Source organism: Cucumis melo, chromosome 9 (genome assembly GCF_025177605.1).
Source record: "Cucumis melo cultivar AY chromosome 9, USDA_Cmelo_AY_1.0, whole genome shotgun sequence".
NCBI lineage: Eukaryota > Viridiplantae > Streptophyta > Magnoliopsida > Cucurbitales > Cucurbitaceae > Cucumis > Cucumis melo.
The window spans coordinates 426,536-452,708 of record NC_066865.1 but is presented as its reverse complement, the minus strand read 5'-3'; the positions used below and the strand labels follow the sequence as shown (position 1 = coordinate 452,708).

At 31.2% G+C, this 26,173-nt stretch overlaps 5 protein-coding genes across 5 annotated transcripts; 4 read left to right on the top strand and 1 right to left on the bottom strand.

Annotated features, from left to right (window-relative positions):
* The first annotated feature begins 4,808 nt into the window (after nucleotides 1-4,808).
* LOC103498765 (agamous-like MADS-box protein AGL12) lies at nucleotides 4,809-10,131 on the top strand. Its single transcript, XM_051090089.1, has 7 exons — nucleotides 4,809-5,264; nucleotides 5,952-6,036; nucleotides 7,125-7,183; nucleotides 7,339-7,444; nucleotides 7,545-7,586; nucleotides 7,963-8,004; nucleotides 9,841-10,131. Exons 1-7 carry the CDS (start codon nucleotides 5,083-5,085, stop codon nucleotides 9,943-9,945), a joined length of 621 nt encoding a protein of 206 aa, XP_050946046.1. The 5' UTR covers nucleotides 4,809-5,082; the 3' UTR covers nucleotides 9,946-10,131.
* Nucleotides 10,132-10,653: 522 nt separating this feature from the next.
* LOC103498708 (putative UPF0481 protein At3g02645) lies at nucleotides 10,654-12,972 on the top strand. The gene is made up of 2 exons (XM_008461430.3): nucleotides 10,654-11,832; nucleotides 12,004-12,972. The coding sequence occupies exons 1-2, from the start codon at nucleotides 10,739-10,741 to the stop codon at nucleotides 12,536-12,538; spliced, it is 1,629 nt and encodes a 542-aa protein (XP_008459652.2). The 5' UTR covers nucleotides 10,654-10,738; the 3' UTR covers nucleotides 12,539-12,972.
* On the bottom strand, nucleotides 12,927-16,652 carry LOC103498707 (pentatricopeptide repeat-containing protein At1g73710). The gene has a single exon (XM_008461429.3). The coding sequence runs from the start codon at nucleotides 16,087-16,089 to the stop codon at nucleotides 13,090-13,092; it is 3,000 nt and encodes a 999-aa protein (XP_008459651.1). The 5' UTR covers nucleotides 16,090-16,652; the 3' UTR covers nucleotides 12,927-13,089.
* Nucleotides 16,653-20,490: 3,838 nt separating this feature from the next.
* LOC103498709 (uncharacterized) lies at nucleotides 20,491-23,567 on the top strand. The gene is made up of 4 exons (XM_008461431.3): nucleotides 20,491-21,256; nucleotides 21,728-22,335; nucleotides 22,422-22,937; nucleotides 23,098-23,567. The coding sequence occupies exons 1-4, from the start codon at nucleotides 20,989-20,991 to the stop codon at nucleotides 23,260-23,262; spliced, it is 1,557 nt and encodes a 518-aa protein (XP_008459653.1). The 5' UTR covers nucleotides 20,491-20,988; the 3' UTR covers nucleotides 23,263-23,567.
* Nucleotides 23,568-24,189: 622 nt separating this feature from the next.
* On the top strand, nucleotides 24,190-25,650 carry LOC103498710 (uncharacterized). Its single transcript, XM_008461433.2, has 2 exons — nucleotides 24,190-24,407; nucleotides 24,971-25,650. Exons 1-2 carry the CDS (start codon nucleotides 24,329-24,331, stop codon nucleotides 25,213-25,215), a joined length of 324 nt encoding a protein of 107 aa, XP_008459655.1. The 5' UTR covers nucleotides 24,190-24,328; the 3' UTR covers nucleotides 25,216-25,650.
* Nucleotides 25,651-26,173: the final 523 nt, after the last annotated feature.

Genomic DNA, 26,173 nt, shown 5'->3' with positions numbered 1-26,173 from the left:
ACTAGCAGAGTAGTATTCAATTTTATCAAACTCATAAAAGTATATAAGACATTCCATTAAAGTATTTAATATGATGTGGAATAAATAAATAGCATTTTACATCTATTTACTTGATCTGTTTTATTTTATAGGTAAAATTAAAGTGTCCAGTGGGCCTGATTTAGACTTATAGTTGTGTAGATATTCTATGGTATGTTTGGATTAATAAAGAGATGATCATGGGAAGCTTTCAAGGAAAGATGAAAAACCCTTTGGCTTCACCTTTGGTTTCAAATGAAAAAAGAAAAAGAAAATCCAAAAAGAATCCATCATCAAACCCTAAAGAAATGCTTATTAATTAAGGGGTTTTAAATTAATTAGGGAATCTTAAGCTTTTACACCTAATGATCAATAGGAAGAAAAATAGATTGTAAATAATTAGAAAGGGGATTTAGTCCATATGGGAAATAAAGGAATGGAGCATCCTCATACAGCCAATGGCATTTTGAATCAATGTTCATCGGATCTCTTTTAGGGCGGCCTCCATTATAATTGCAACCGTGTGATTTGACAACATATTCTTCCCTTAGCTTCCAACTTAAGATTCTTCCCCATTTTTATTCATTTAATTAAATCATACAACTTAATTACCTTTGTATGTACATACATACATATATACCCACATACATATGTATATAGGAGTCTTTTCAAAAATATTAAAAAGCGGAAAAATTCCAGAGGCTCACCGTGTAAAATACCAAAACTGTCCCGTCAATAACGTATGCATAATATATTTGCAATCGTTTAGATTTGGTTATTGTTTGATACGCGATCGTTTAGATATGACTACACAGTTTATCTTTTCAATTTCTTCATTGTTTAATTTTGTTACAAGATCGTTTAATTTGGTTATGTTTAAATTTGATTACACGATGGAGATCCAAATCTAAATGATTTTTTTTTTCGAAATTCAGTACACGATGTTTTAATTCTTTTGGTATACAATTGTATATTTTTTTACACAATAGTTTACATTTGGCTACTCCAATCTAAATGATTTTTTTTTTAAGATTCTTTATACACAATCTTTTAGATTTTGCTATTTTTGTACACAACATAAAAAAAAAAGAAGAAGAAGAAAAGAAGAAATGCAATGGAAAGATTAAACGACGTAAATAAAGAATTGAAAAATAAGAAAGATATGGAAAGAAATTGGAAAAAAAAATTAGGAAAGAAGAAAGACAAAATCGGAGGAGGAAGACGATAAAAGAAATAGCAGGAAGAAGACAAACGAATCGCAAAAGAAGGATGGAAGGACAAACCTGGAATATTTAAAAAATGACTAAACCTTTGTTATACGGACCGTAAATAGTTCGGTGTTTTGTTACATTTATATAAATTTCCAAAGGAATAATCACAAAATGCATTTTCATTTGGACATTTTTTTTTCTAAAAACTCGTTAAGAAGAAAACACACATATGTTTAATTGATAGTTTTATATATTGTTTTTTTTAACATTATTACTTTGTGGACACCCCTTAGTACTCTTATATAAAAGGATTTGTTTTTGGAGATTTTGATAGGAGTTCAATAACAATCATCTTGGTCGGGGACGGTCACTATAAAATAATAATAAGAGGTTGGCAACAAAGATAGTAGAAAATCAATCAACAATGCACATTGAAAGCGATTGTTGGCAGTTGTTGGCTGATAACGGCCACGAAAAAATGGTTGACGAAAGATGACCGACAACAGTCACCAAAAATGGTCGACAAAGTAAGCCAACAACAAACACCAAAAACGATCGACAAAAGTTAGGGAGATTGACCCTTGTACTCAAATTTTATTCTTCAAAATCTATTTTAAAGGGTTGCCAAACACATGAATTTTTTTTTTAATCACTTGAAGATGCAATTCAAATATACCTTACAATAGCTCCTAATATTATCGTCGTTTTATTGTAATTATTCATTCTACTTGATTTTTTGCGAGCTTCTCTTTAATCCTTTTTTTTCTCTCTCTCTCTAGCCCCTTTCATGTATTGTTCTTTTGGGTTTTGAGATAGAGATACGACAAGAAGATTAAAAAAGAAGATTGTATTACTATCATTTATTTAACTTTTTTTTTTAACAAAAACATGTCAAAAGCATATACATCGAACATCTCAACTAAGTCAACACAATTATCTTGAACCACACGCCCGAAAAGCATATAACATATAAAAAAACTTGAAGTATTTGAACTTTGGATGATTCTAAATTTTGCTTTCACTAAGGTGATAAACAATTAACTAATCATAATTTTAAATTGTGAGAGTTGGAAATTAAGAGAAGAGAGGTTATTGTATGCAATAGTTTTATGTGAGTCTACCTCTACACCATTATTATTATTATATTTTATCACTTAACAAACCCTTTACCAATTTTACCTTTCCTTTTTCTTTTTTTAGAGGAATCGAACTCTCACGTTTGAGATCAACAATAAGATCTTTGTGTCAATTAAAGTATGCAAATCCTTGGCCACACGATGAACATTATTTAAATTATAATGTGATCTTATTGGATCATATATATGATCAATTCATGCATGCATACTTCAATTTAAGTTCGAAACTGTACTGAATATAATTTTGTGGCACGTCAAACTCCTTTGACACTTCATTGCTGAAATACATATAGTGACATGAAATTATTATTAGTATTAGAAAAATGTGAGGTACATTTAAGAAGAAATATTTGGAGGTATAAGCATGCAGCAGCAGCAGCAGCAAAAGAGAGAAGAGGTAGAATGTGTAAAAAGTTGAATAAATTATAATCATAAGAGTCTCAAAAGTAGCAGAAAGCGTGAGAACCAAGAAATTTGGAAAAAGTTAAAAAAGGGAGAAAAGTTGAAACACACAATTAAAACAAATAACTCATCATCATGCTCAGTTTCTATTGGGTTATTATTAAAATTAATTTAGGGCTGTTTTTGTAGCCATGCTTCCCTTCTTTGCATATCTGATCCCTTTGATCCCCACTCATTGCTAATATGCCCTTCTAATTCTAAATTCTAATTAATAAAGTGTTGTTTTTAAATGAGAATATTATACTTTTACTTCCCCATGCCCTCAACTTGTATTTAATTTATTGCAATCTCCCTTAATTATTGTCCTCATTTTTGTTATTGGGAATAAAAAGTTCCAACATTAATAAATAAAAAGACCACTCTCCTAACATATATATATATATTATATATTTATATATTTATAAAAGAAATGGTGTGTTGAAAGAGTATTCAATGCTACGATTTTGATTGCTTCAATTCTTACACAGCTTTATATATTCTTAAAGTTTGCAAAAGAAAAAACTATGATTGCACTTCTTGTGCCAACATATCTACATTAAGATTATCCAAATAATGTCTGTCAAAAGCTGGGCCGAGGGAAATAGTAACACACAGCTCATAGATTTCAGTTCCTTGTTCTCTCTGCTTATTAGTTCATGAGTAATAGAAAAGTTATCTTTTTAGTGTTTGGGCTTTTCTTTTCTTTTAACGCACATCACAACATGTATATTAGAATATCTCAACTAAATTGGCATATAACGTTTCTTTTGAATATGGTTAGATATCTCTTAGATTTCTTGAATATTGTTGACCAAAATCGTCTCACATTAGAATAATCAAGAGACTTCATACTTCTTGTAAAATAAATATGTTCTTCTTTTAAGTTTTTAATTGGTTTTAAGATAACAACTCCACGTTATTTACTACGATATTAGAGCTCTCGTAGAAGTTTAATAGGAAGCATGGATGTGAGCCATGAGGGAAAAGCAGGCTATAGAGAAGAACTAGTGTTGTAGTTTATGACAAAAATAATCTTCACTTTTCATAAGCAGAGTCAAGGAAAGTTTGTTGAATTCTAATTCAAAATACTTGGCTTAGAGCTATATGTAGCGTTACAAGGAGCACTTGTGTTTGTGTTTAGGTTGTTGTCTATATAATATAAACTTTGACTAACATTATTAGACGTGGTCTATACTATAGACTATGTTGTAGTAGATCACGATCACAAAGACCATTAATCTAATAAAATACACCATGATCGATCAAATGGTTTTAGTGCACTAATATATGTTTTATTTTTTCTTAAAAGCAAATTGTTTTATAATCATTTGTGTGTTGTTCTACATCTTGTCCTTGAAGCACATGCTATTCCATTCCTATATCAGAAAATATTTTCCTTGTTTATGTCTTACATATATGTTGCCTTCTTAATATATTAATTGCCTGATATATGTCTCTAAGCTATTTTCTGAAAGAAATTAAATTGATTGTTAATTCATGAAATAATTCTCAGTACTCCCGTGTAACACAGTACACTTATTACACTTATTAACATAAGCTTCACATCCCAATACAAGTGTACGTAGTTTAAAATTTGAAAGTTAGAGAACGAATATAACTGATTAGAATTGTAGAAGAGAAAATTTGTTTAATTATTTAACAATCGAAATAATGGGAAGATGGGTTTTTTGGATTATATATTACGAGCTAAGAGCAACGATATATATATATATATATATATAACAATAAACAATAAACAATAAACAATGGGGAGAATGTGAGGCGTCATTGATATTATTGTAGTGGGGAGAGAGAGAAGAAAAAGAAAGAAAGTTTAGAGATTCAAAGAAAAAGATGAGTAAGGGTTAATCATATAATTGAATAAAATAAATAAAAGGGTGGTAGTGGTAGTGATGGATAAAGGGTGTGTAGATCGGAAAGCTTAGTAATATATATAATAAATAAAGAAATGAAATAACCGACCAAATTTATATTCTTTGTAAGTAAAGAGAAAGAGAGAGAGAAAGGGAAAGGGAAAGAGAAAGAGAAAGAGAAAGAGAAAGAGAAAGAGAATGGAGGTAGGAGGAAGGGAAGTATATAAAGGGTTTAGAGTTGTGGTGTAATGAGCTATAAAGGGTTGGTTTTGTTTAGTGAAGAAGGGATAGTATTATTATTTGCAGCGACCTGAAGCTAGTTCAAACTAGTGGAAGGTTGTGTGTGTACTAATTAATTGGAAGGATTATTAAGGTCTAAGAACAATAATTATTATTGTAACTATGGCTCGTGGGAAAGTTCAAATGAAAAGGATTGAGAATCCAGTGCATAGACAAGTTACTTTCTGCAAGCGTCGAGCTGGGCTCCTCAAGAAGGCTAAGGAGCTCTCTGTGCTTTGCGATGCTGAAATTGGACTCTTCATTTTCTCCGCTCATGGAAAGCTCTATGAACTCGCCACTAAAGGGTACGTATAATATCATATAAACCCCTTCCCTTCCCTCCTCCCCGGCCCCTTCCTTATTCATCTCTCTTTTCCTCTTTCTATCAATCATTCTACTTACCCTTCTGCTATATTACAACACACACCTTCTGCTTCTCTTCTATACAATTATAGAGTACCTATCTTACATACTCATTTGTTGGAGACTCAAATAACATATTCTAATAACTTCAAATACTATGTTATATGTCGTAGTAGCTAGTGAATGTCTAAATCCTAGGTACGTAGTCCACTTATTTCTTTGCACATAAAGTGTATATATATATATATATAAAAAGTTTGTTACATAATAACTTTACCATATAAATTTTTTCAAACAAAAAAAAATACAACTTTACCGTATAATCAAATTGGTTACAATTTAAAATGCACCAAATTATTACGAAAAGAGCCAATTTAATTGGATGCATATGTCAATGACACATAACTCAACAAGAAAAGTAAAGGAAATCCGATACACACTTTTTCACAAGATCAAGAGGGTTAATATTAAAACCATGAATATCACATTATTTAACGAATGATATTTGTTTAAGAAAAAAAAAAAAAAAGGAGGAATTTTGGTGGTGTGTAGAATAATAAAGAAAGAAAGAAAGAAATGTGTAAATATTCTTTATGAGTATTGGTTTGATTTCATGTTGGAGGATATAGAACCATGCAAGGGCTTATTGAAAGGTACATGAAGCACACCAATGGGAATCAGCCACCAGACCCACCAATTCATCACCAAACTTCGGTACTCTCTCTCTCTCTCTCTCTCTTTTAATTTGGATGTGACAAATAGGGTTAATTGTTTTTTTGTTTTTTTTTCTTTTTTAATCTATGGATAAGAACCATCATCATCATCATCATCATTATTATTATTATTATTATTATTATTATTATTATTATTATTATTATTATTATTATTTTCATTAAAATTTTATACTTAATTTAATTACTCCTATATTATATATAATTCTTTTAAATTTCTTAATCAAAATTAAAATAAGAATACAAGTTAAATAAAGAAAAGAAAGGCATCTTCTCCCCCAACACAAAGTCCTTAGTTTTTTAAGTAAATTTGTTTACTAAGTGATATGCTGAATCTGATGCCTACTTCAATTCTATATATATAATATAATATATATATATAAGTATTCCCATCAATGAAAATTCAGACCATTGGAATTAAATAAAACAGACTGTTCAGATAAAAATAGTGATCAAAAGTAAAATATTATGTTTCTGAGACGAAATTAAATTAACTGTTTCTATAATCTCTGATTTTAATAATCCTAAAACCATTTTTTCAAAACTTAACGAAAACCCCACTTGAGAATCAAGGAAACAAAATATAATACTATATATATATATATATATATATATATATATATATATATATATATAGGGGTATTTTAAAAAAAATAGCAAAATATTGAAAAACTTATAAATCCATACATTTCTATAGTTGTTGGTTTTAAGTTTTTTTTTTAAAACGTAACTACTCCTTTTGTTTTTTACTTTTTCTAAAGTTTGACTTTGAATTTTGAAAAATATGTTTTGTATGCAGACAAAAAAAGAAAATACAAAGACCAGACCCAAATAGGGTAGGCATTTGTTCATCAAAACTTAGTTTAATTTTGGAAATACTTTTAGAAGTACACATAAAACACAAATTAAGAAGGTTGATAAGTACATTTTAAAATATATATATATGTATATCTAAATAATTATCCGAGAATCTCATGACAATTTTAATTTATTTTAGGTTTTTGTATGTTTTTCTTTAACGAACAAAAATATAGATACATTCCATTCATGTTTTTGGTTTTATATATGTAGGAAGCAAAAGAGGAGATCATCAGGCTGAAACAAGAAATTGAAGTCCTAAAGGGTCTCAGGTTAAATACATAATTTTATATTTTTGAAATAATTAATGTGCAACTCGGACCTACGTATATATATATATATATGTTACATTGTACATACGACAAAGCTAAAATCAATATTAAGAATTCATTCAAAAAGAAACAAATGTATGTATGTATGTAATTAGGAATGCTTTGGGAGGAGGAGGAGGGGAAGGAATAATGAGATTGGATGAGCTTGATATGTTTGAGAAGCAACTTGAGATTTGGATTTGTCAAGTGCGTTCTACAAAGGTAATTAAATTCCCCCATTAAATCATTATCAAAATATAAAAACTTCTTACATTAACAATTAATTAACTAATTAACCCTTCATCCTCATTCATATATGTAGATGAAGTTCATGTCTGAAGAGATTGAAGCACTGAGAAACCAGGTTGGTTGCTTAATTAATTTTTTTTTTTTTTTTTTTTTTATCTCTCAAATATATATATATATATATATATATAGATTATAAGATAAAGATAAAGTCATGAATTAATGTTAATTATGTGAAGAAATTAAAGAAGTTTAATTTATGCATTAGATTTCAAATATCAGTCTAAATTTAGCAGCTAGGTAGGGAGGGTCATTATTCATTGTCACTTGTGTTATAAATGGTATAATAATGTATTACACTATGGATTGGAAGCACCAATTACAAATCAATAAATTGAATTCTAATTTTGTCATTAATGTCTACCCTAAAATTGTGCTTGATCATTAGAGTAATATTAATATGAAATCTACATTTTTTTTCTTTCTGTTTCAAGGAATTCATACTGAAAGCTGCCAACAAATATCTTCATGACAAGGTAACTTGGAGTATAATCATACTCACTTTTTTTTCAAAAAAAAAAAAAAACCTTTGAATTTGAAATTAACGTCGACAACCTTGTTTGAATTAATCTCACAAGTGTTATACGATAGATGTGTTACTCTTATTATTGTCAATTGATTTTGAGATAGAATTTCACTTGGTCTCTCTAATACTTTGTCCCAAGTTATCCTACCAAACTTAATTAGGATGTGGTATATGATAGTTTGGTATTTGAGCAACGAGTATATGTAGCTCGAGACGTTTGCCTTTTTAGTTTGTAGTTTGTTTTCTATTTTTTGTTTCTCTTTTTTTTAAAAAAAAAAAAAAAAAACAAACAAACATGTTTAATAACTACTTCTATTTTTTAATTTTCAAATTTTAAGAAATTTTTCTGGGCAAATTTTGAAAAACGACGAGAATATAGTTCCTCCCAGTTACATTCACGTTTTATTTGATTCTAATTCTTTTATGTTCTAAACCATCCTTCGTCACCAATAGGTCTTAGCTTCAATTCCTAACTTTGATGTTTTTATTTTTTTTATTTATTAATTTTTTATAATTATATGTTTGATTTAATTTTGAATTTTATATTTTTCATTATTTAGATTATAAATGTATTCTTTCAAATTTTATATTTTTTCTATGCAGCTACATTTATATATATTTGATATTTATTAATTCTTTTGGTGTGTGTTTAATTTTATTTTGAATTCTAAACCGTTTTATATTTAAATTTATATATTATTTTGATCTTTCAAATTAAAACTTTTAATATGTTTATTTAAACATTTTCTAAATTTTAAATTTTAAAAATGGTCATAGGTATGTTTATATGTTATTTTAAATTAATTGATTATTTTATGACCTTCAAAATTAGTTAGAATCTTATCTCGCGTAAATTTTTTTTTTTAAGATAATCATTTAGGTTATCTTCTATATTTTACGAACTACAACATTTACATAATAATATAGTTGGGTTGAATTTAAATCAACATCATTTAAGATAAATGAATTGAATGAGAAATAATATTTCAAATGAAATTTTAATAACATATGATTAACAAAAACTATTGTATTATAATTATTAATTTGCATTGGGATATATATATTTGATTATGTTAAATGTTTCATAACTATTTTTTCATATCTTAATGAATTCTATATACTTTTTATTTTATATAATTAAATTATATTTAAACTATAAAAATAAGAGAAAATATTAGTAAAAATAACCCAAGAAATGATTATCAAATAAGTTTTTGTTTATGTTTCTTTCTTTCAAGAAACAGGAAAAACGAGAATATAATTGGTATATCAAATATAATCTCATATCTTCTTTAAAAAAAAAAAAGAAAGAAAGAAAAAAGGAAAGAGAAACCAGAAATAGGAAACGTACCTTAAATTCTCCCTCAACTTAATATGATTTCTAAAAGCTACAAGTTGTTGGCAGGGAAGTGTTATAGTCAATTAGAGTGTGCTTAGTTAAGGGATTTTGGAAGTAGTCTACTGTTTATTTGACTTATGGAATTTGTGGATTTTACCATTAAAAAACATTAATTTTATATCTAATCAACTTCTTCCACTATATATGGATTCAAGAGTTCACAACTTTTTAAAACCTCATGACTCTATACTCTTTCGAATCATGCTTAGTGCAGTAATATGGGGTAGGGTGTGTCAATATCAAAGCCCATAAACAGACCTTTAAATTGAGATTCGATTACATACATAAATCAATTAAGAATCAAATGATTGTTCATATCATTTGTCATTTGTTTTTTGGAGAAGGGAATGAAACATTCATTATGTCTTTTGAATTGTGGTTTTGCAGATGGAGGAAAATATTAGCAACACAACTAACATGGAACCTGTGAATATTACTAACTGTCAATATCCACTAACTATACAGGATGAGTTATTTCAGCTTTGCACTTAAAAGTTATTTAGAAGCTAGAAAAACATATCATCTATTTTAATGTAAAAAAAAAAAACCATAAAGAAACCTAGCTATTTACTCTTATAAGGTTGTTGAGGGTGTTGGTTTTCATATTTTAGCAGACTTTGATGTTTTTTTTTTATGCAAATAATGACAATGTACACATTGCTGCTTATGGCATTGTCAGCCTATGGTGTTTAGTGTATCATTGTGAAGCTTCTGACTTCTTCCAATAATGATATATATTATCATCTATGTATGCATCTTTTTCTTTAATTTTTTTGGAATATTATATACATGGTACTGGATTTGGTATGTGTTTTACACAAGTGATTTAGTAGTAATAGTATCTTTGTAAAAGTTGTGAATTCTCCCCCAGACAACAATACCATTAATAAGAACAAATATGAGCAGAAAGTAAATAACAAAATATAGAAAAGATTTACGGGTAGTAATATTGTTTACAAGTTTTTCAAAAATCAAATATCTTTTTGTCGAAACGAGCATAAAGTAGCCAAAATCAGTATAGTTCAACTGGAATAAGGTTTATACTTTCAACCTCAAGATTGAAGATCGAAGGTCTGATTCCTCCGCTCTAGATATTTATAGATTTGATTAGAGATATTTTCTTTTGCTATTCAAACTCCTAAGCCAGGTAATAGGTTGAAGTAATTAATGCATGAAAGGCTCTTATGGTTGAGACAGTGATGATAGACAGGTTCCTGTCCTCTCTTATCTCTTCTCTGCTATCTCATTTGTAAATGCAAAACATCTTCACTTCACTTCACTCACAATGGCCTCCTCCAACTTCAAACAACTTCATAAAAATCTTCATGAAACCCAATGGCTTCTTCAAATCACTCAACTTATTGAACCAAATAACCTTCAAACAGCCTTACAAACTCCCACTTCCATCTTTAAGCTGCCCCATTCCATCACCAACAACAACCCACAACTTTACTTCCCTCGCTATATTGCTTTTGGGCCTTACCATCATTTCAGAAATGACCTCTATCAAATGGAATTACACAAGCTCCACAATGCAATCAACTCAACACACTCTTTCCAACTTCCTCAACTCAACCAAATCGTTCAACAACTCAAGCAATTAGACATCAAAATCAGATCTTGTTTTGATAACTTCCTTGAAATTGGGTCCGAGGCCTTGGCTTGGATCATGCTCATTGATGGGTTGTTCTTGATTCAGCTGCTACCAATTTCCAACAATGAAAAAGATGAGACCAGAAGATTGCTTCCTGATCTTGTTCTTCTCCCCTCTCCATTTCCTTCCTTTGTTGAACAAAAGTTGTATTCTTGTCTAATTGAAGGAAATTTGATGACCCATGATGAGATTGTGAAAGACATCCTTATGCTTGAGAATCAAATCCCACTTCTTGTTCTCAAAAATATTTTACCAGAAAATTTTAGCAACAAATTGGATTTGTTGTTCTTCAAATTTTGTGACTTTGTTTCTCCCATCCAACTACCTCCTCATGACATCCCTGAATTCATGCGTTACAGGGGATATACTGATTTATCCCAAATTCTTGAACAATCTCATCATTTGCTTCACTTTTTGTATCTTTTGATTTTGGATAAAAGTTCAAGTATTGATTGTCCTGTTGGAATGGCATTATGTTCTGCTTCTTTGGTTGTGAAACTGCTAAATGTTTTGGCTTCTGTTCTTCAAATTGTCTTCTTACAGCAGCTGAGTGAAGCTGCGGGTTTGATCCAAACCTTATTTGGATTGCTTGGGAGAACTGGGTCGTCATCTTCTTCCACAGACAACAACATCAACAGTCCGCTATTGATCCCATCCGCTGAGGAACTTCAAAGGGTTGGAGTGAAGTTAGAAGGCAACTGCCAAGACTTTCATAACAGCATTAGGTTTGTTAAATCACTGCTCAATCTAAAAATATAACTTGAGAGGTTTCTATACCATTGAACTTTGAGAGTTATATCAATTAAAATTTTGAATTAATTTTTGTGTCTACCATTTAGGTTGTAGAAAGGTTCACACATTTAATCGTTAATCGTTTATTCATATTCTTTAACCAGATTCAAGCAAGAACCCAGGAAAATTTGTTTAGAGTTACCAACGATCACCATAAATGCCTTCTCTGAAGTAGTTTTCAGAAATCTGATGGCATTTGAAGCAGCAACTAAACTAAACCCTCCATGTTTTAGCTATTATGTAGCACTGATGAGCTGGTTGATAACCACAGCCAACGATGTCAAGATATTAAAGCAAGAAAGAATTATTGAGAGTCATTCATGCAGCGAAGAAGAGATAGTTAAAGTGTTTAGTGGACTAAGAAATGTATTGGAGCTTCATCAGCAGAGCAATTATAAGTCTTGTACAATCATGAACATGGCTGAGATTCAAATCGCTAAAGACATCAATTGCTATTATGAAAGCTGCTGGAAGGTGAAAGCCAGAAGATTGGTTAAGAGATATGTTAATCCAGTATTGAAGCTCATATTTGTTATGGTTGTAATTTTGCTCATTGTTGTTGTTGTTGTTCGCACGTTTTGTGGCTGGTTTGGTTGCTCTAGAATTTTGCATGTGGTCTCTGGTGTGGCAAATTCTTGAACAGTTATGATGTGCGATCCTGCTTAGTGAAATGGAAATGGATGGCAGCAGACTGCAATTTATTCAGTTGCGATGGGGCGGAGAGAGTCTGAATGAGAAAAATCTGACAGAGAGATTGGAAGAGACGAAAATTGGGGTTCTGTATATATATGGAAACGATGGCGGTCAATGGTCATCCTTAAAATAGGCAACATAGTGACAGTTTGTCTTTCATTATCATTAGATTGTCAAAATTTCATCATTTACCCATTTTTCTACTGTCTGCCGATCATTTCTACACGTCATTTAGAGACTATCATTAAAGATTTAGTTTTTTGTAGTGCATACAAACGCAGGCAGAGGAATGGTTTTGTAACCTTGCAAGGGTAAAACATTCAGAGAATCAAAATTAAAGACAAAGCTGCATGGCAGCATGAGAGAATTTTTAATATTGATATATCAATTGCATGTCTACATTGATATACATACATACCTGCTTAAAGCTGCTCATGTACAATATACAATACACCAAAAACGAACGCCAATTGCAAAGATTACACTGTTTTGGGATTTCAAAAACCTAGTGAGTCTTCATCAGACAGATTATCAAGCTCAGATTCAGAATATACTTCCGAGTCCAAAGAAAATTTCATTTCTTGGGTGACCATTTGGACAAGGTCATATCTATTGGCACTTCTAAATACATTAATGATTGCATAGAACAATGATTTGTTGCGCTCTATCTCTCCATATTTTAGTTGGCTGTATATTTGCTTCACACCTTCAATCATACCAGCTTTACCATAACAACCTACCAGATTTATATAAGTTACCAGGTCTGGCTTGAGATTTTGATCCTGCATTTTCATAAATATGTTTAAGGCTTTATCGATTCTTTCAGCCGCCCCATAAGCATTTATGGCAACATTGTACGCAAACGAGTCAAGTTGCACTTCAGCCTTTAAGAATGTATCACATAACTCGAGAGCACAAGCATGCAATCCAACAGCAGAGAATACCGCAGCTATGATGGCTTGCCGTGCATAAGTCTTCCCTTCATGATATGCTGATTCTAGCTGTGATACGGCTTCTACTGGGATACCTCCTTTGTTTAATACAGTAAATAATACATTGAAGGTTCCATTATCTGGCAAAAGCTTCCTCATTACCATCTCATGGAGCAATTCACCACATTCCCTTAGTTGTCCGTTAATTGCATAGCATTCTATTACCTTGTGAAATGATGTAGCATCCCTCAACAAACCTGATTCTTTCATTTCCTCTGCTACCTCTATGGCTTCATCAAGCATGCCCATGTTCTTATAAAGATATATCATAGTTGCAAATGATACACCATCTGCGCAGCCCCGTTCTCGCAGATCTTCAAAAATTTGTTTAGCCTCAGATACCATTCCCAAGTCAGCATATAGATTGATCATGCTATTTGATGCAATGGTATCTGCATCTTCCTCCATGTTTTTCATCCTATTGTACATTCTCCTTGCATCTTCCAAGCTACCCACCTTACTAAACGCCTTTATAAGGGATGTCAACACAATCTGGTTTTCTGCAATTCCAGATTTCTCCATAAGGCGAAAGTATTTAAGTGCCTCTTCAGCTTGACCAATTTCAGCAAATCCATTAATTAAAACGCCATACAAGATTTCGTTTGGTTCAACTTCTGCATGTACCATCATATCATATACTTCAACTGCATCAGACATTAGTCCTAGGCGAGCATAACTTGCAATAACAGCAGAGAATGTCTGACATGTCGGTTTAAACTCCATTCCCTGCATTTCAGTCAAAAGGCTTCTTGCTTCATCCACTAAATCACCTCCTGAGAACATCTGAATCAGAGAATTGTAAGTGCACTCATCGGGCCAAGTGCCACGGTTTTTCATGCTCTTGAAGAGAAGAAATGCTTTTTCATAGAGTTCACCCTTTCCGTAAGCTTTTATCATGACATTATATTCCATAACATCCATTTTTTTCCCTGCTAAATCCCTTTTCCGTAGAAAAATAGACTCGGCTTCAAACCACAATCCTTTTTCAGCATAAGCATCTATAATTGCAGCTGATATCCTAGGTGACAATTCAGTATCCAATCCATACTTCTCTAGAAGTATCTTGGCTCGATCAAGCAGGCCTTTATTAATATACATCTTAATGACACGAGGGAGTGAATGTTCATCAAGAAGAATATGAGATTTCTCCATTTCTGCTATCACATTCTCCACATCTTCCACCATATTCCTCTCCGATAATACATGCAGAAGAGCTCTATGAGTTACCACATCAGGAAAAAGACCTACCTCTCGAATTCTTCTATAACACTTGAGGGCCCCATCAATATTCCCATCGTTTGCATATAGAGAAAGAAATATATTGTAGGTTTTGGTATCTGGAGATAATCCACGTTCTTCCATCTTAAGAAGCAAAGTTTCAGCCTCTGCAAGATGCCCATGGCTCCCACAGGTATAGATCATAGTGTTAAAAGTAATGGTATCCATTGAGATACCTGTTGTTAGCATTTCTGCAAACACATTAGCAGCATCCTTGAGGCGTCCTGCCTTTCCATACAAATCTATCAATGTATTGTATGTAGATGTTAGTCTTGGCTTTCGTACACAATTATCCACCTCTGGCGACACTTTTCGATTGGGAATCCTCGTGCCAATCCTGAAAAGCTCAGTCAACAAAAAATGCTTGAGAGTAATTGGTTCAATTGCAGAATTAACGCCAAAATCCTCAACCCCTGAATTCAAATCAAAATCATTCAGTTCAACCAGCCCCCTACACCAGTCCTTGTAGAATTTATCAGCAGAATCAAATTCTCCAGCATCTTTTAAGACTCGAACTACAGTGTTCATGGTTACCTCGTCTGGAAAAATGCCTCTTACTCTCATGTGCTTAATCCAGAGAAGTGCTTCTTTTACTAGACCTACCTTGCCATAGACATCTATGAGCACACCATAAGTATTATTAGTCGGGACAACACCATTTTCAGCCATTTCATTCCAACAAAGCCTCAACTCATCCCATTTTTGAGCTCGCCCCAGAGTGCGAAGTACGATGTTATAGTGAATTACATTGGGAGCGTAATCTTTCTGAGACTTGAACCACTGGAATACCTGAATGACTCTTTCCCACTGACTCTGTTCCTTAAGTATCACAGTTTGTTCTTTCGGACTCAGATTTTGGCACGAGGAACTTAGGATACTCCCAATATCATTAGAGGACTTCAAAGAGCGTAATATTGAGGGCAATATGCCACCGTAGCTCTTCTTCTTCCCATTAGTCGATAATCTTTGGGAGGGCATGGACAAAGTTCTTGAATGACACTGAAGCTTAAACCCTAAAGAAACCTTCAGGTCTCTATTAACATGCTTTTGAGAATTCAAATTTACGAAATTGAGCTCCCGGCTAGTCAATGAAGTGTAAAGGAAAAGGCAGTGTTGTCCTTTCGCATTGACACACTCCATAAATGAAGAAGAAGTTTTGGTTTGAATTAAGCGAGCAGTGAAATTATCTTGCCCTATTTCTCTACAATTGCCAACGTGAAGCATCATTTGGCCTCTTTGTAAGAATTTGACGAATGTAAATTTGGGAGTGTGAATGCTAAATCCAGTACCTTCAAAATTCTTGTAAAAACTGAAAGAAAAAACCCACCCAACACAAAACTAAACTGAAAGCAAAACAATGGAGACAAAAGAACAAGACACATAATGGTTCAAACTTTGGGCATACATCCACTTCGAGAACCAGCTTATGACACCAGGTATAAAAAAAACATAAGCAACTTCAATGGCGCTTCACCTTCCGAGCTATAAAAACCATCGTCAAGAGGAAAGCATCCTCCAAATTAAACAGAAGAAATCAACTACAGCGTATAATCGTGCTCTGTCGCCACCTGAAGAAATGGCAGAAAAGCAACTCACCATACCAACAAGAGACCCACAGCGTTGCTCGTCTCTGAAACCGGGATTCACCGCCGGTGAGACCCGCCCATTCCAACGCCGACTGATTTATGTTTTTTCTTTGTTTTTCTTTTTCGTCTTGTTTTCCCCCTCAAACCGTTGGTAAATGGAATAATGCCCTAATTTGAGACGTAAGAATCCATAATTCCAATTTTACACGAAAAGGGCTTCAATGCCCTCCGCCCACTTTTAAATTAGGTTTATTAGAATGATATTAATCAAACTAACATACAAATATTAAAAAAAAAAAAAAAAAATTCAAATATAACAAATCTATCAAACATATACTTTTATCTCTAATAGATTTTTATCATCTATCATTGATAGACCAATATTTATGCTATGGTCTATGAGTTTTAGACTTCAAAAATATACTTCTATCGTTAATAAACTTTTATGCTCTATCAGTGATAAACCAATATTTGTAATACGATCAATGAATAATAGACTTTTATAATCGATAGACTCTAACAAGTTTTGTTATATTTTGTTTTTTTTTTTTATTAAAATCTTTCAAAAAGGATAGTTAGAAGCTAAAACTAACACGTGTAAAAAAGAGGAAGGAATGGGTTGGAGTCTATTCGGAACTTCTCATACTTAACCTATGCAATGGTTGAATCAACTAGTTTTCGTGTTAATTAATTAAGAATATAACAACATAATATAGCAAATTTGGATCAAGTCAATAGATGACAATAAGTTACTTTCAATTTGTAAAAAAAAAAAAAAAAAATTGTTTATAAAGAAGTCCTATTTTGATATATGCAAATCTTACATTTAAATTTTTATATTTTAATCTAATTATTGTAACTTATTTCCATGTATATCTAATTTTATTATATTTTGAATTTCGTAAATTTAAATTTAACACAAAACATATACGTACAATGTTTACTATAATATAAAGTTACGCCATTATACGTGTCATGCACGTATTACAAATGTAGCAAACTTTTTCCAAACATTCCATTCCATTCCTTTTGTTATTATTACCCACTAAACCTTTTTTATTAGCTTTTTTTTTTTCTTGTGCACTTGTCCTCTCTCCCTTTGAGATATATTGTTAGATTATAAAGATGAAATTTTGAATGTTCTTTTAGGATCATAACTTAGTAAAAAAAAAATTCAATTATAATATAATCGATATCTACTCTTCTGTCGAGATTAGAAATTTTAGAATTTATACATATCTATTGATAAGGAAAATGAAAAGAGAGGAAAAACTAAAATGGTTAAACAAATTTGAAAATATTTAAGATCTAAAAACATCTACAGATGATTCTAAAGATTTGGCAAACACCTTAAATTCACGAATCAAAAAAACTTATGCTCAATAACTTATCGTTTGTATAAACATTGATATAGGTGATAATATTTATAAAAAGAAAACACAAGCTTATGTTGAAATAAAATCAAGTTCGTGTATATTATAATTTTGAACATTAATTGTAGTAGATGTTTGTTTCAATAAATGAAACTTTAAGCTCTTTGACATTATAATTTTTCAATGAATTCCTTGTCAGAGAATGGCATAATATGAGTCTATCTGTGATAAACTCTTATCACCAATAATAAAATCTACAAAGTGATATAAGTTTATCACTGACAGTTGTATCATTGATAGACTTCTAACCAACAATAAAAACATTAGCGAGAAGATAAAAGATAAACAAAAAACGTGAATCACTCTGATATGTTTTTAATGATATACTTCTATAATTGATATAAGTTTGTCGATTATAAAAGTCTATCAATGATGGAAGTATTAATGATAATTTCTATCGATGGTTGAAACTAAACAAAAATCGAAAATCATGTTCATATATTTTTAAGGATGTACTTCTATCTTTGATTAACTCATACCAATGATAAAGTCTATCACTGGTACACTTCAATGAATGGTAAAAACATCAGTGATCAACTTTTACTATCATAGAAATTAACCACAAAATTTTTTGAATCAAGCTAATATGTTTTACTAATAGAAATTTGTGATAAAATTTGTTATTAATAAATTTTTATCATTGATTATTTGTTATCACTGACAGATCTATAAATATCAGTGATAGAAGTTTATCATTGGTAGTGTGCTATCACTGGTATACTATTATGTCTCTTAGATAGTATCATGTTGTTGATATAAAATATTTGGTGCTAGTTTACTATCGTTGTTAAACTATTATAATCCCTTGATAGAACTATAATATTTCTACAAAAATATCAGTGATAATAATTATTAACGATAGACTTCAAAAACTAATAATTTTGTATCTTCCATAGGCGTTTTGGCCATTTTGTATAATTGAAGATCAATTTTGCTAAATTTTTAATTAGTGTTAGAAAAATAAGTCTATCAATCATTTTCCATAATCCACCATATTTGTAAACACAATCAAGGAACTTGGGGAGATTTAAAGCATTACTATATCACATACTGTTTTCCTTTTGAAAAAGAAAAAAAGTTATATTATTATCATCTAAAAAATTAATTATCCTTAATGGCTAACAATATAATTATTAATAGCAAATATGAGAAGAGTTGGATTTATATAGTTGTGCGATTTCTTTATATAGTTCATCATTTTTCATAGCTGGTTTCACCTCTACTCAAAAACCTTCGCCTCCGCGATCTTGTTAGAAACAGAAAACCATAATACAAAACATTAATTAAGAGAAAAAAAATTAAGAAATAAAAGTACCTAAACTTGGCTTTATATTGTTTTTTTTTTTTTTTTTTCTATAAGCCCTTTGAGGCCCGAAATAAAAATGAACCAAAATAAATGAAGAATGTCAAAATTGAACGTTTCTTCCTTAAGCCACATTATGGAGGACTCTCTCTAAATATAAAAGTACTCTTAAAATTACAATGTTCTCTAAATTTTCACTCTTTATCCATTTTCTCTTTACACCTATGTTCCCATGCAAGCCTTTATCTTTGGTCTCTATCACGAGGTTAGAAAAATGGAACATATAGACAAATAATCAATGACAATTGCAAAGAAGACAAACAAAAAAGTAACTTATAAATTGAAAAGTGAATTATTAGTTTTGAGAAGTTTAATACCATTATGAACGTTTAACGATACTTTTAAGATATTCTTTTCTCATTAACTCTATTTACTCTTTTAATCATTATTAATATAAGTAAGACAAATATATATATTGTAGGTAAGGTAGATTTAAAATAGTCACTAATTAGATTGTGTGAACCCTTAAAATGAAAGGGACAAAATTGAGAAATAAAATAATAAGTTTAACTATTGAAATATAATTAAGAGGTGAATGGAAAAATAAAAGAAAAAGATTAATGGTTAATGAAGGTTGGGTGAAGGAAGAAAATATTATTTTAATTTTTTTTTTTTTTTTTTTTGGGAAAGGTATTATTTAAAATTCCCATAGCAACATCAATAAATGTTTAATATCCAAATATTTATTAAAAAGGGTAGATTATTATAAATAAAAAAAAATGAGATAATAATTGTAATTAATTTTAAATGAAAAATTAAAATTAAAAAGTAAATTACAATAAAAACAAAAAAGTAAATAAATAAAATATATCGAAATATTTACAAATATGATCTTTGCAAATAGGAGGATATACTTTTTAAATATATTTAAGTATTGCCATTTAAAATAATTTTTTATTAAAAATAATTAAGTAACAAAAATTTAAACCAATTAAAATCTAATTAAAAAGATAATAAAAAAATTTTAATTTAGTTATAAATAATTTTAAATCAATTAAAACGACCTAAATTATAATCTAATTAGAATCAAAATATTAGAGACCATAGGAAAATAAAATATCTTTCCCACAAACCACAATTTATATTTAGATAAAATAGAATTGGTTTTAATAATAAAAAAGGAAGAGAAAAACTATAATTATTATAAAACGTTTTATTTTAATTATACATATTTAAGTAATTATACTTTGATTTTATTTTTGGGAATGAATAAACCTTGTTTTGATTGATTCGTATATATGTGGCATCCAATCCACAAATTGAACAATTATCTTAATTTAAAGGAGTGTTTGATTTGAGACTAAGATTCAATTTATTTTCTAATATAATTCAATTTAGGGTATTTGGATTTTAGATAAAAGATTTGTGATCTTCAAGTTTGAATTTTGAAGTTATAAAAGAAATTTCTTCCCAGTTGGCCTGCACTAAACCCTCCCTATTTCACTGTCTTCTGCTTCATCTTCTTCTTCCCCCAACACCCGCCAGAATCTCCTAAAATATATTCTTTAATATAATATATATATATATATATATATAATAATTTAAAAAGAAAATGAATTGTCTTTCAAAAATAATTTATACAGCTAAATCTTTGATTCTGCTATCCATCAAAATTTATGATTTGTTACCAACCCCAGATATTCTCTTCTATTTGCTTCAAAGCAATGGCTTCTCTACTCTCCTTCTTCCCCTATTTATACACACACAATCAACTGAATTTTCTGTGTGATTGACATTTTTCAAAATGGGTTCTCTGTTTTCACGTTTCTTCTTCCTCCTTCTTCTATCCCAACTATTTTTTACCCAATGTTCCTCTCATAAATCCACCGAATGTTTGCCTAGTCATGACTCCTCAGACTATATATCTGCTGTTGGAGACCCTGGAATGAAGAACCCAAATGTTAGAGTAGGATTTGAGGCATGGAATTTTTGCAATGAAGTTGGAGCTGAAGCTCCAAACATGGGCAGCCCCAGATTGGCTGATTGTGCTGATTTGAAAACTCTACCTTTTCGTATGCAATTCTGGTTTCCCTCTTCTGTTTATGCTTTCTAATTAATTTCATTAACTCAGTATATCACTCTAATTTGGCTTTCTTTTTTCTTTTTTTAAACATCATTATTCAGTTGTTCACTATTATTATGCATGCATTTGATTCATTATGAATTTGATCTTTGTCACTGCTTACAATTCTAGCATGCGACTCTTCTTTGACTCTCTTGTTCGGTTTCCACATTAATTGTTGAGCAAATTATTGGCAATACGGATCTCTTGTGCATATTTTCTATGTTTATAATAGACCTTTTGAGTAGAATTCATTAACAAAGGTTATGATTTTCTATCTAGCACTAGCTGTTATGAACTACTCTAAAGTCTGTTGCTTTCTAAGAAGTAGCAAAACTAGAGTCATTATTCTTGATGTTTAAATTAATAAGCCAATATAAGGTTTTTTTTTTTTTTTTTTTTTTTTTTTTTGGTCTTGAAGGTCGTCATAGCAAATTTGTAGTTCATAAAGTAAATGAATGGGACAATAAACTTGGGGCTGGTCAGAAGTTCCCATCAGAGGATTTTAAGCCATACCTGAATCCAGATTTGTATGTTGTGGAGAAGGAGCGTTATCTTGGTTCGCTATGTGAGAATGACGATTATTCTTCGGATCCATGGAGTTTCTGGATGATTATGCTAAAGAATGGGAATTTTGACGTGAACTCTACTCTCTGCCCTGAAGATGGTAAAAGGATTAGTAAAATTATAACCGACAGAAAGTTCCCTTGTTTTGGTGAAGGTTGTATGAACCAGCCTCTTGTTTACCATAACTATTCAAGATTGGAGTATTTAGGCAAAGGAAGGTTGTCTTTAACTGGTGGTTTCTATGGAACGTATGAACTTGATGCTGATCTAAGACATGGTATAGGGAACAACTCTTACTTTTCAGTCTCATGGCACAAGAATGTTACCACAGGAAGTTGGATATTTTCACATCAATTGGCGACCTCTAGTAAGTATCCTTGGCTTATGCTGTACCTTCGATCCGATGCAACAAGGGGTTTCAATGGTGGATATCACTACGATGGTCGTGGCATTATGAGAAAGGTTTCATGATTATCCATATTAGTATTGTTCTCCTTTTTAATTATCTGTATATTATGTTCATGATTTTGAATTGTTCTTTTGATCAGTTGCCCGAGTCCCCAAATTTCAAAGTGAGATTAACACTTGACATTAAAAATGGAGGTGGAAAAGACAGCCAATTCTATCTGGTTGACATTGGTAGCTGTTGGAAGAACAATGGAGATCCTTGCGATGGCGACACTACTACAGATGTAACTCGATACAGTGAAATGATTATCAACCCCGAAACTAATTCACGGTGTAGGCCGGACAATCTCAAGTCGTGTCCACCTTATCATGTTACTGCTTCAGGCGAGAAGATACATAGGAATGAGACATCAAGATTTCCATACTCAGCTTATCACCTCTACTGCTCCCCTGGAAATGCTATGCATTTGGAGGAACCATATGACATTTGTGATCCATATAGCAACCCAATGGCTCAAGAGTTGATGCAACTTCTTCCACATCCTGAATGGGCTGTACATGGCTATCCAAAGAACAAAGGAGAAGGATGGGTTGGAGATCCTAGAACTTGGGTACTCGACGTAGGAGCTTTGTCCAACCGCTTGTACTTCTACCAGGTAAAATACCTTTAGGAAACACTTTCTAAGAGTTCCAATAAAATATTTGTTCATATGAATAGTAGAGACTACATAGGATCAGAATTCAAACTAGGCCATGGTTGTGTAAGTAATAAAATCGAAGTTTAATGATGACATGAAGTTTGTTTATACAATGTAGGATCCGGGAACGAAGGCTGGAAGGCGGATATGGACTTCGATCAACGTGGGAGTAGAGATATATAAATTAGATATCGGTAGTGAGAGGGCAACAGCAGAGTGGAGTGTAAGTGATTTTGATGTCATTGTACCTGTAGGAGCTGGGGATGCCAACCCCTCATCTTAACTTATTAGGTAGTACGTCAATTAGTATCGTCATGTCAATTTTGCTCTTTTTTATTTATTTATTTATTTATTTATTAATAATTATAGGTAGAGGTAGGCTCCTTAGGAAGTCTCAGAAGCCATTTTACTATAAAATTATGTGTTGTTGATTGAAGGGACTTAATTTAGTTAAGTGCTTATGGAAGTAATAAAGTTTGTATGGTCATCAAAAAAAACGTTTACTTCTTAATAGCTGTGTAGAGATGTTTGTTTGTACAACAAATATTTTGATTGCCTTTATATACATTTTACCACTTATAAACTCAACCAAAGATATCTGCAGGGAGAGATGGAATTGCCCCTTTCTTTTTTTCTTTTTTTTTTCTTTCTTTCTTTTTTTTTTTTTCCATGGGAAACAATTCATATTAAATTTTTAAAGAGATATATATCATCGTAGGGATTTATGGGAGAATAAATTTTCTAATTTAATCACTACCATTTTAGGGGGAAAAAATGGAATCGTGAATAATTATCATTTATTTAAAGATTTTTTTTTATGAAACATTATTGTTATAGAAACAAAATAATTACTAATCAAAGGCATCAATGAAATTTAAAAAAAAAAAAAAAAAATTGAAATTTACATATGAATCATTTAACATGTAACTATAAGATTAAAAAGATTAGAACTAAAATTGAGAATTAATTAAATGTAGATAATAATTGAATTGAGATGGGCATATTTGGAGGGGTGGGTAGAAGAAGGTTAGGAGTTGGAAAATGTTGAATAATCTCCAAATGTCAATTGGTCAAATAAATATATAAAATAAAATCAGATTTCTTTCTGTTTATTTTTGCATTTATTTAATTATTATTATTATTTATTATTTATTTATTTTATAGTTTTGGGTATTTAATTAAATTTACGATAGCTGCCCGTTACCGTTACCCAACATCCAACTCCCTGAAATCCCCACGTAGAAAAGATTTTACGAAAAGTCCGCCATTTTCATCCTTCCTCCATCTCATTCTCTGGATATTCCCACCAATTCATCTTCCTCGAACAAGTTGCAGAGATCGGGGAAGGGATGTCCGGATCTCAAAGCTCCAGATCTCTGCAATTCCTCTTCTTCCTTTTTAATTTTATCTTTCTCCATTCTCTTTCAGGTACATATCCCCCTTTTTCTCTTTTTAAATTTTCTCTGTATTCGATTTCTCTTATCAGCTGTGCTACCTGCTACCTAAACCCCCCACTCCCCCTCAATTGCTTTAACAATTCTAGCTATCATGATTTTTCCTTGCTTTTTCTCGCATTACTTTTATCGTTATTGATTGCTTTTCGGGTAAACATTATTCTGTTTCGTAATGATTTGGGGAATTGTCTTTTTTAAGATACATGGCTATTTGTATTGAAATGAGCAAAAAGAATGGTGGGAGAGATGATTCAAGAATTTCATTGCTATTACTTTCAGCATTACTTCAATATCTCAAATACCCTTTTTGCATGTGTATTGTGTATTTTTGTTTCTTGATGAAGCATTGAAATTTTGATTTAATTCTATACGTTCTTTACTTTCGTGAAAAGGGAAAAAAGAAAAAGAAAAAAAAACAGAAGAAGAAAGTCAATGAATCTCAATTTGATTTTTTTTTTTTTTTTTTTTTTGGTAGACCTCGAATTCTAGTTGAATGAACAAATGAGGTTTCTTGTTTGGTTTTTCTTGTCTTTCTAGTGTTGGCAAATGACAATTCAAGTGCTAAAGATGGTGGTAAAACTAAAAAGGACGATGTTCGGAGGAGCCCGTCAATGGGGATCAAGATCCTAATCATATGTCTAGGAGTTGTGACTGTTATTGCCTTTTCTGTAATTCTATTCAAGATATGGCAGAAGAAGAAGAGAGAAGAACAACATGCCCGTCTACTCAAGCTGTTTGAAGACGATGATGAACTTGAAGTCGAGCTTGGCCTTCGAGATTGATGAGCTCCGTGACACTCGTACTCTGTATCCGATTAATGAAGAGGAGGTCCACATTTGTGGATTGAATTGGCTTTTGTTTAAATGGTGCACATACAAGCTCTTAGATCTTATTCCAATTTTGTTTTTGGATAAGCCGGGCTCGTAAAATATCATAGCAAATTCTTTCTTGTGAATTAGTTTTGAATAATGTTGTTCCTCCTTCAATCATTCATCTTAGACATGTAACATGTTTATGTTCTCTGAGGCATGTCTCAAATATAAATCATTGTTTAGTGAATTGGTCACGTCATATAGTAAATATACGTTACATTTTTCAAGGGGGTGGGAAATGGTGGTTGATAGTATATGCTGTTGAACTAGCCATGTTCTGAAGAATGAGACGATTTTCATTTCCAAAATGGAAGACCTTGTTGTTAGTTTAAATCCCTTTCTTAACTGTTTCTGCTGCATATCTTACATGACCGTAGATCCTAAGTCCTGCCAATATTTGTTATTATACATTTTCATCTTTTAAGAACTTCAATTCTGCTGCATATGCTTCTTGAAGGATGAAAAAACTGTGCAAAACATTTGGTTGAAGAAAGGTTTTAGTTTCACCATTTCAGAATCATCGGTAGTAAACAATAGCTACGATTGGCGTGAACTGAAACTTTAGATAAGCAAAATTATTAGACGACATTAGTTACCTTTTGATGCAGAGCTAAGAAAGTGTAAAGCCATTATAGATAAAGCTAATCTCACCAAGTTGAAGGGGCTGCCAAGCTGCCAAGTTGGACTTGATGTTCATGATGCTATGTCAAACTTGTACCAACTATTACTTACGAATATCAAAGGATGACCATCACCAAATTGTAATTTTCTTATATGTTGGAACAAGGCTGCTCCACTGATGAGAAACTGTCAAAGCCATCTGTTTTACTTTTTCAGGTTGATGAATAGAAAGTCTTTTATTATTATT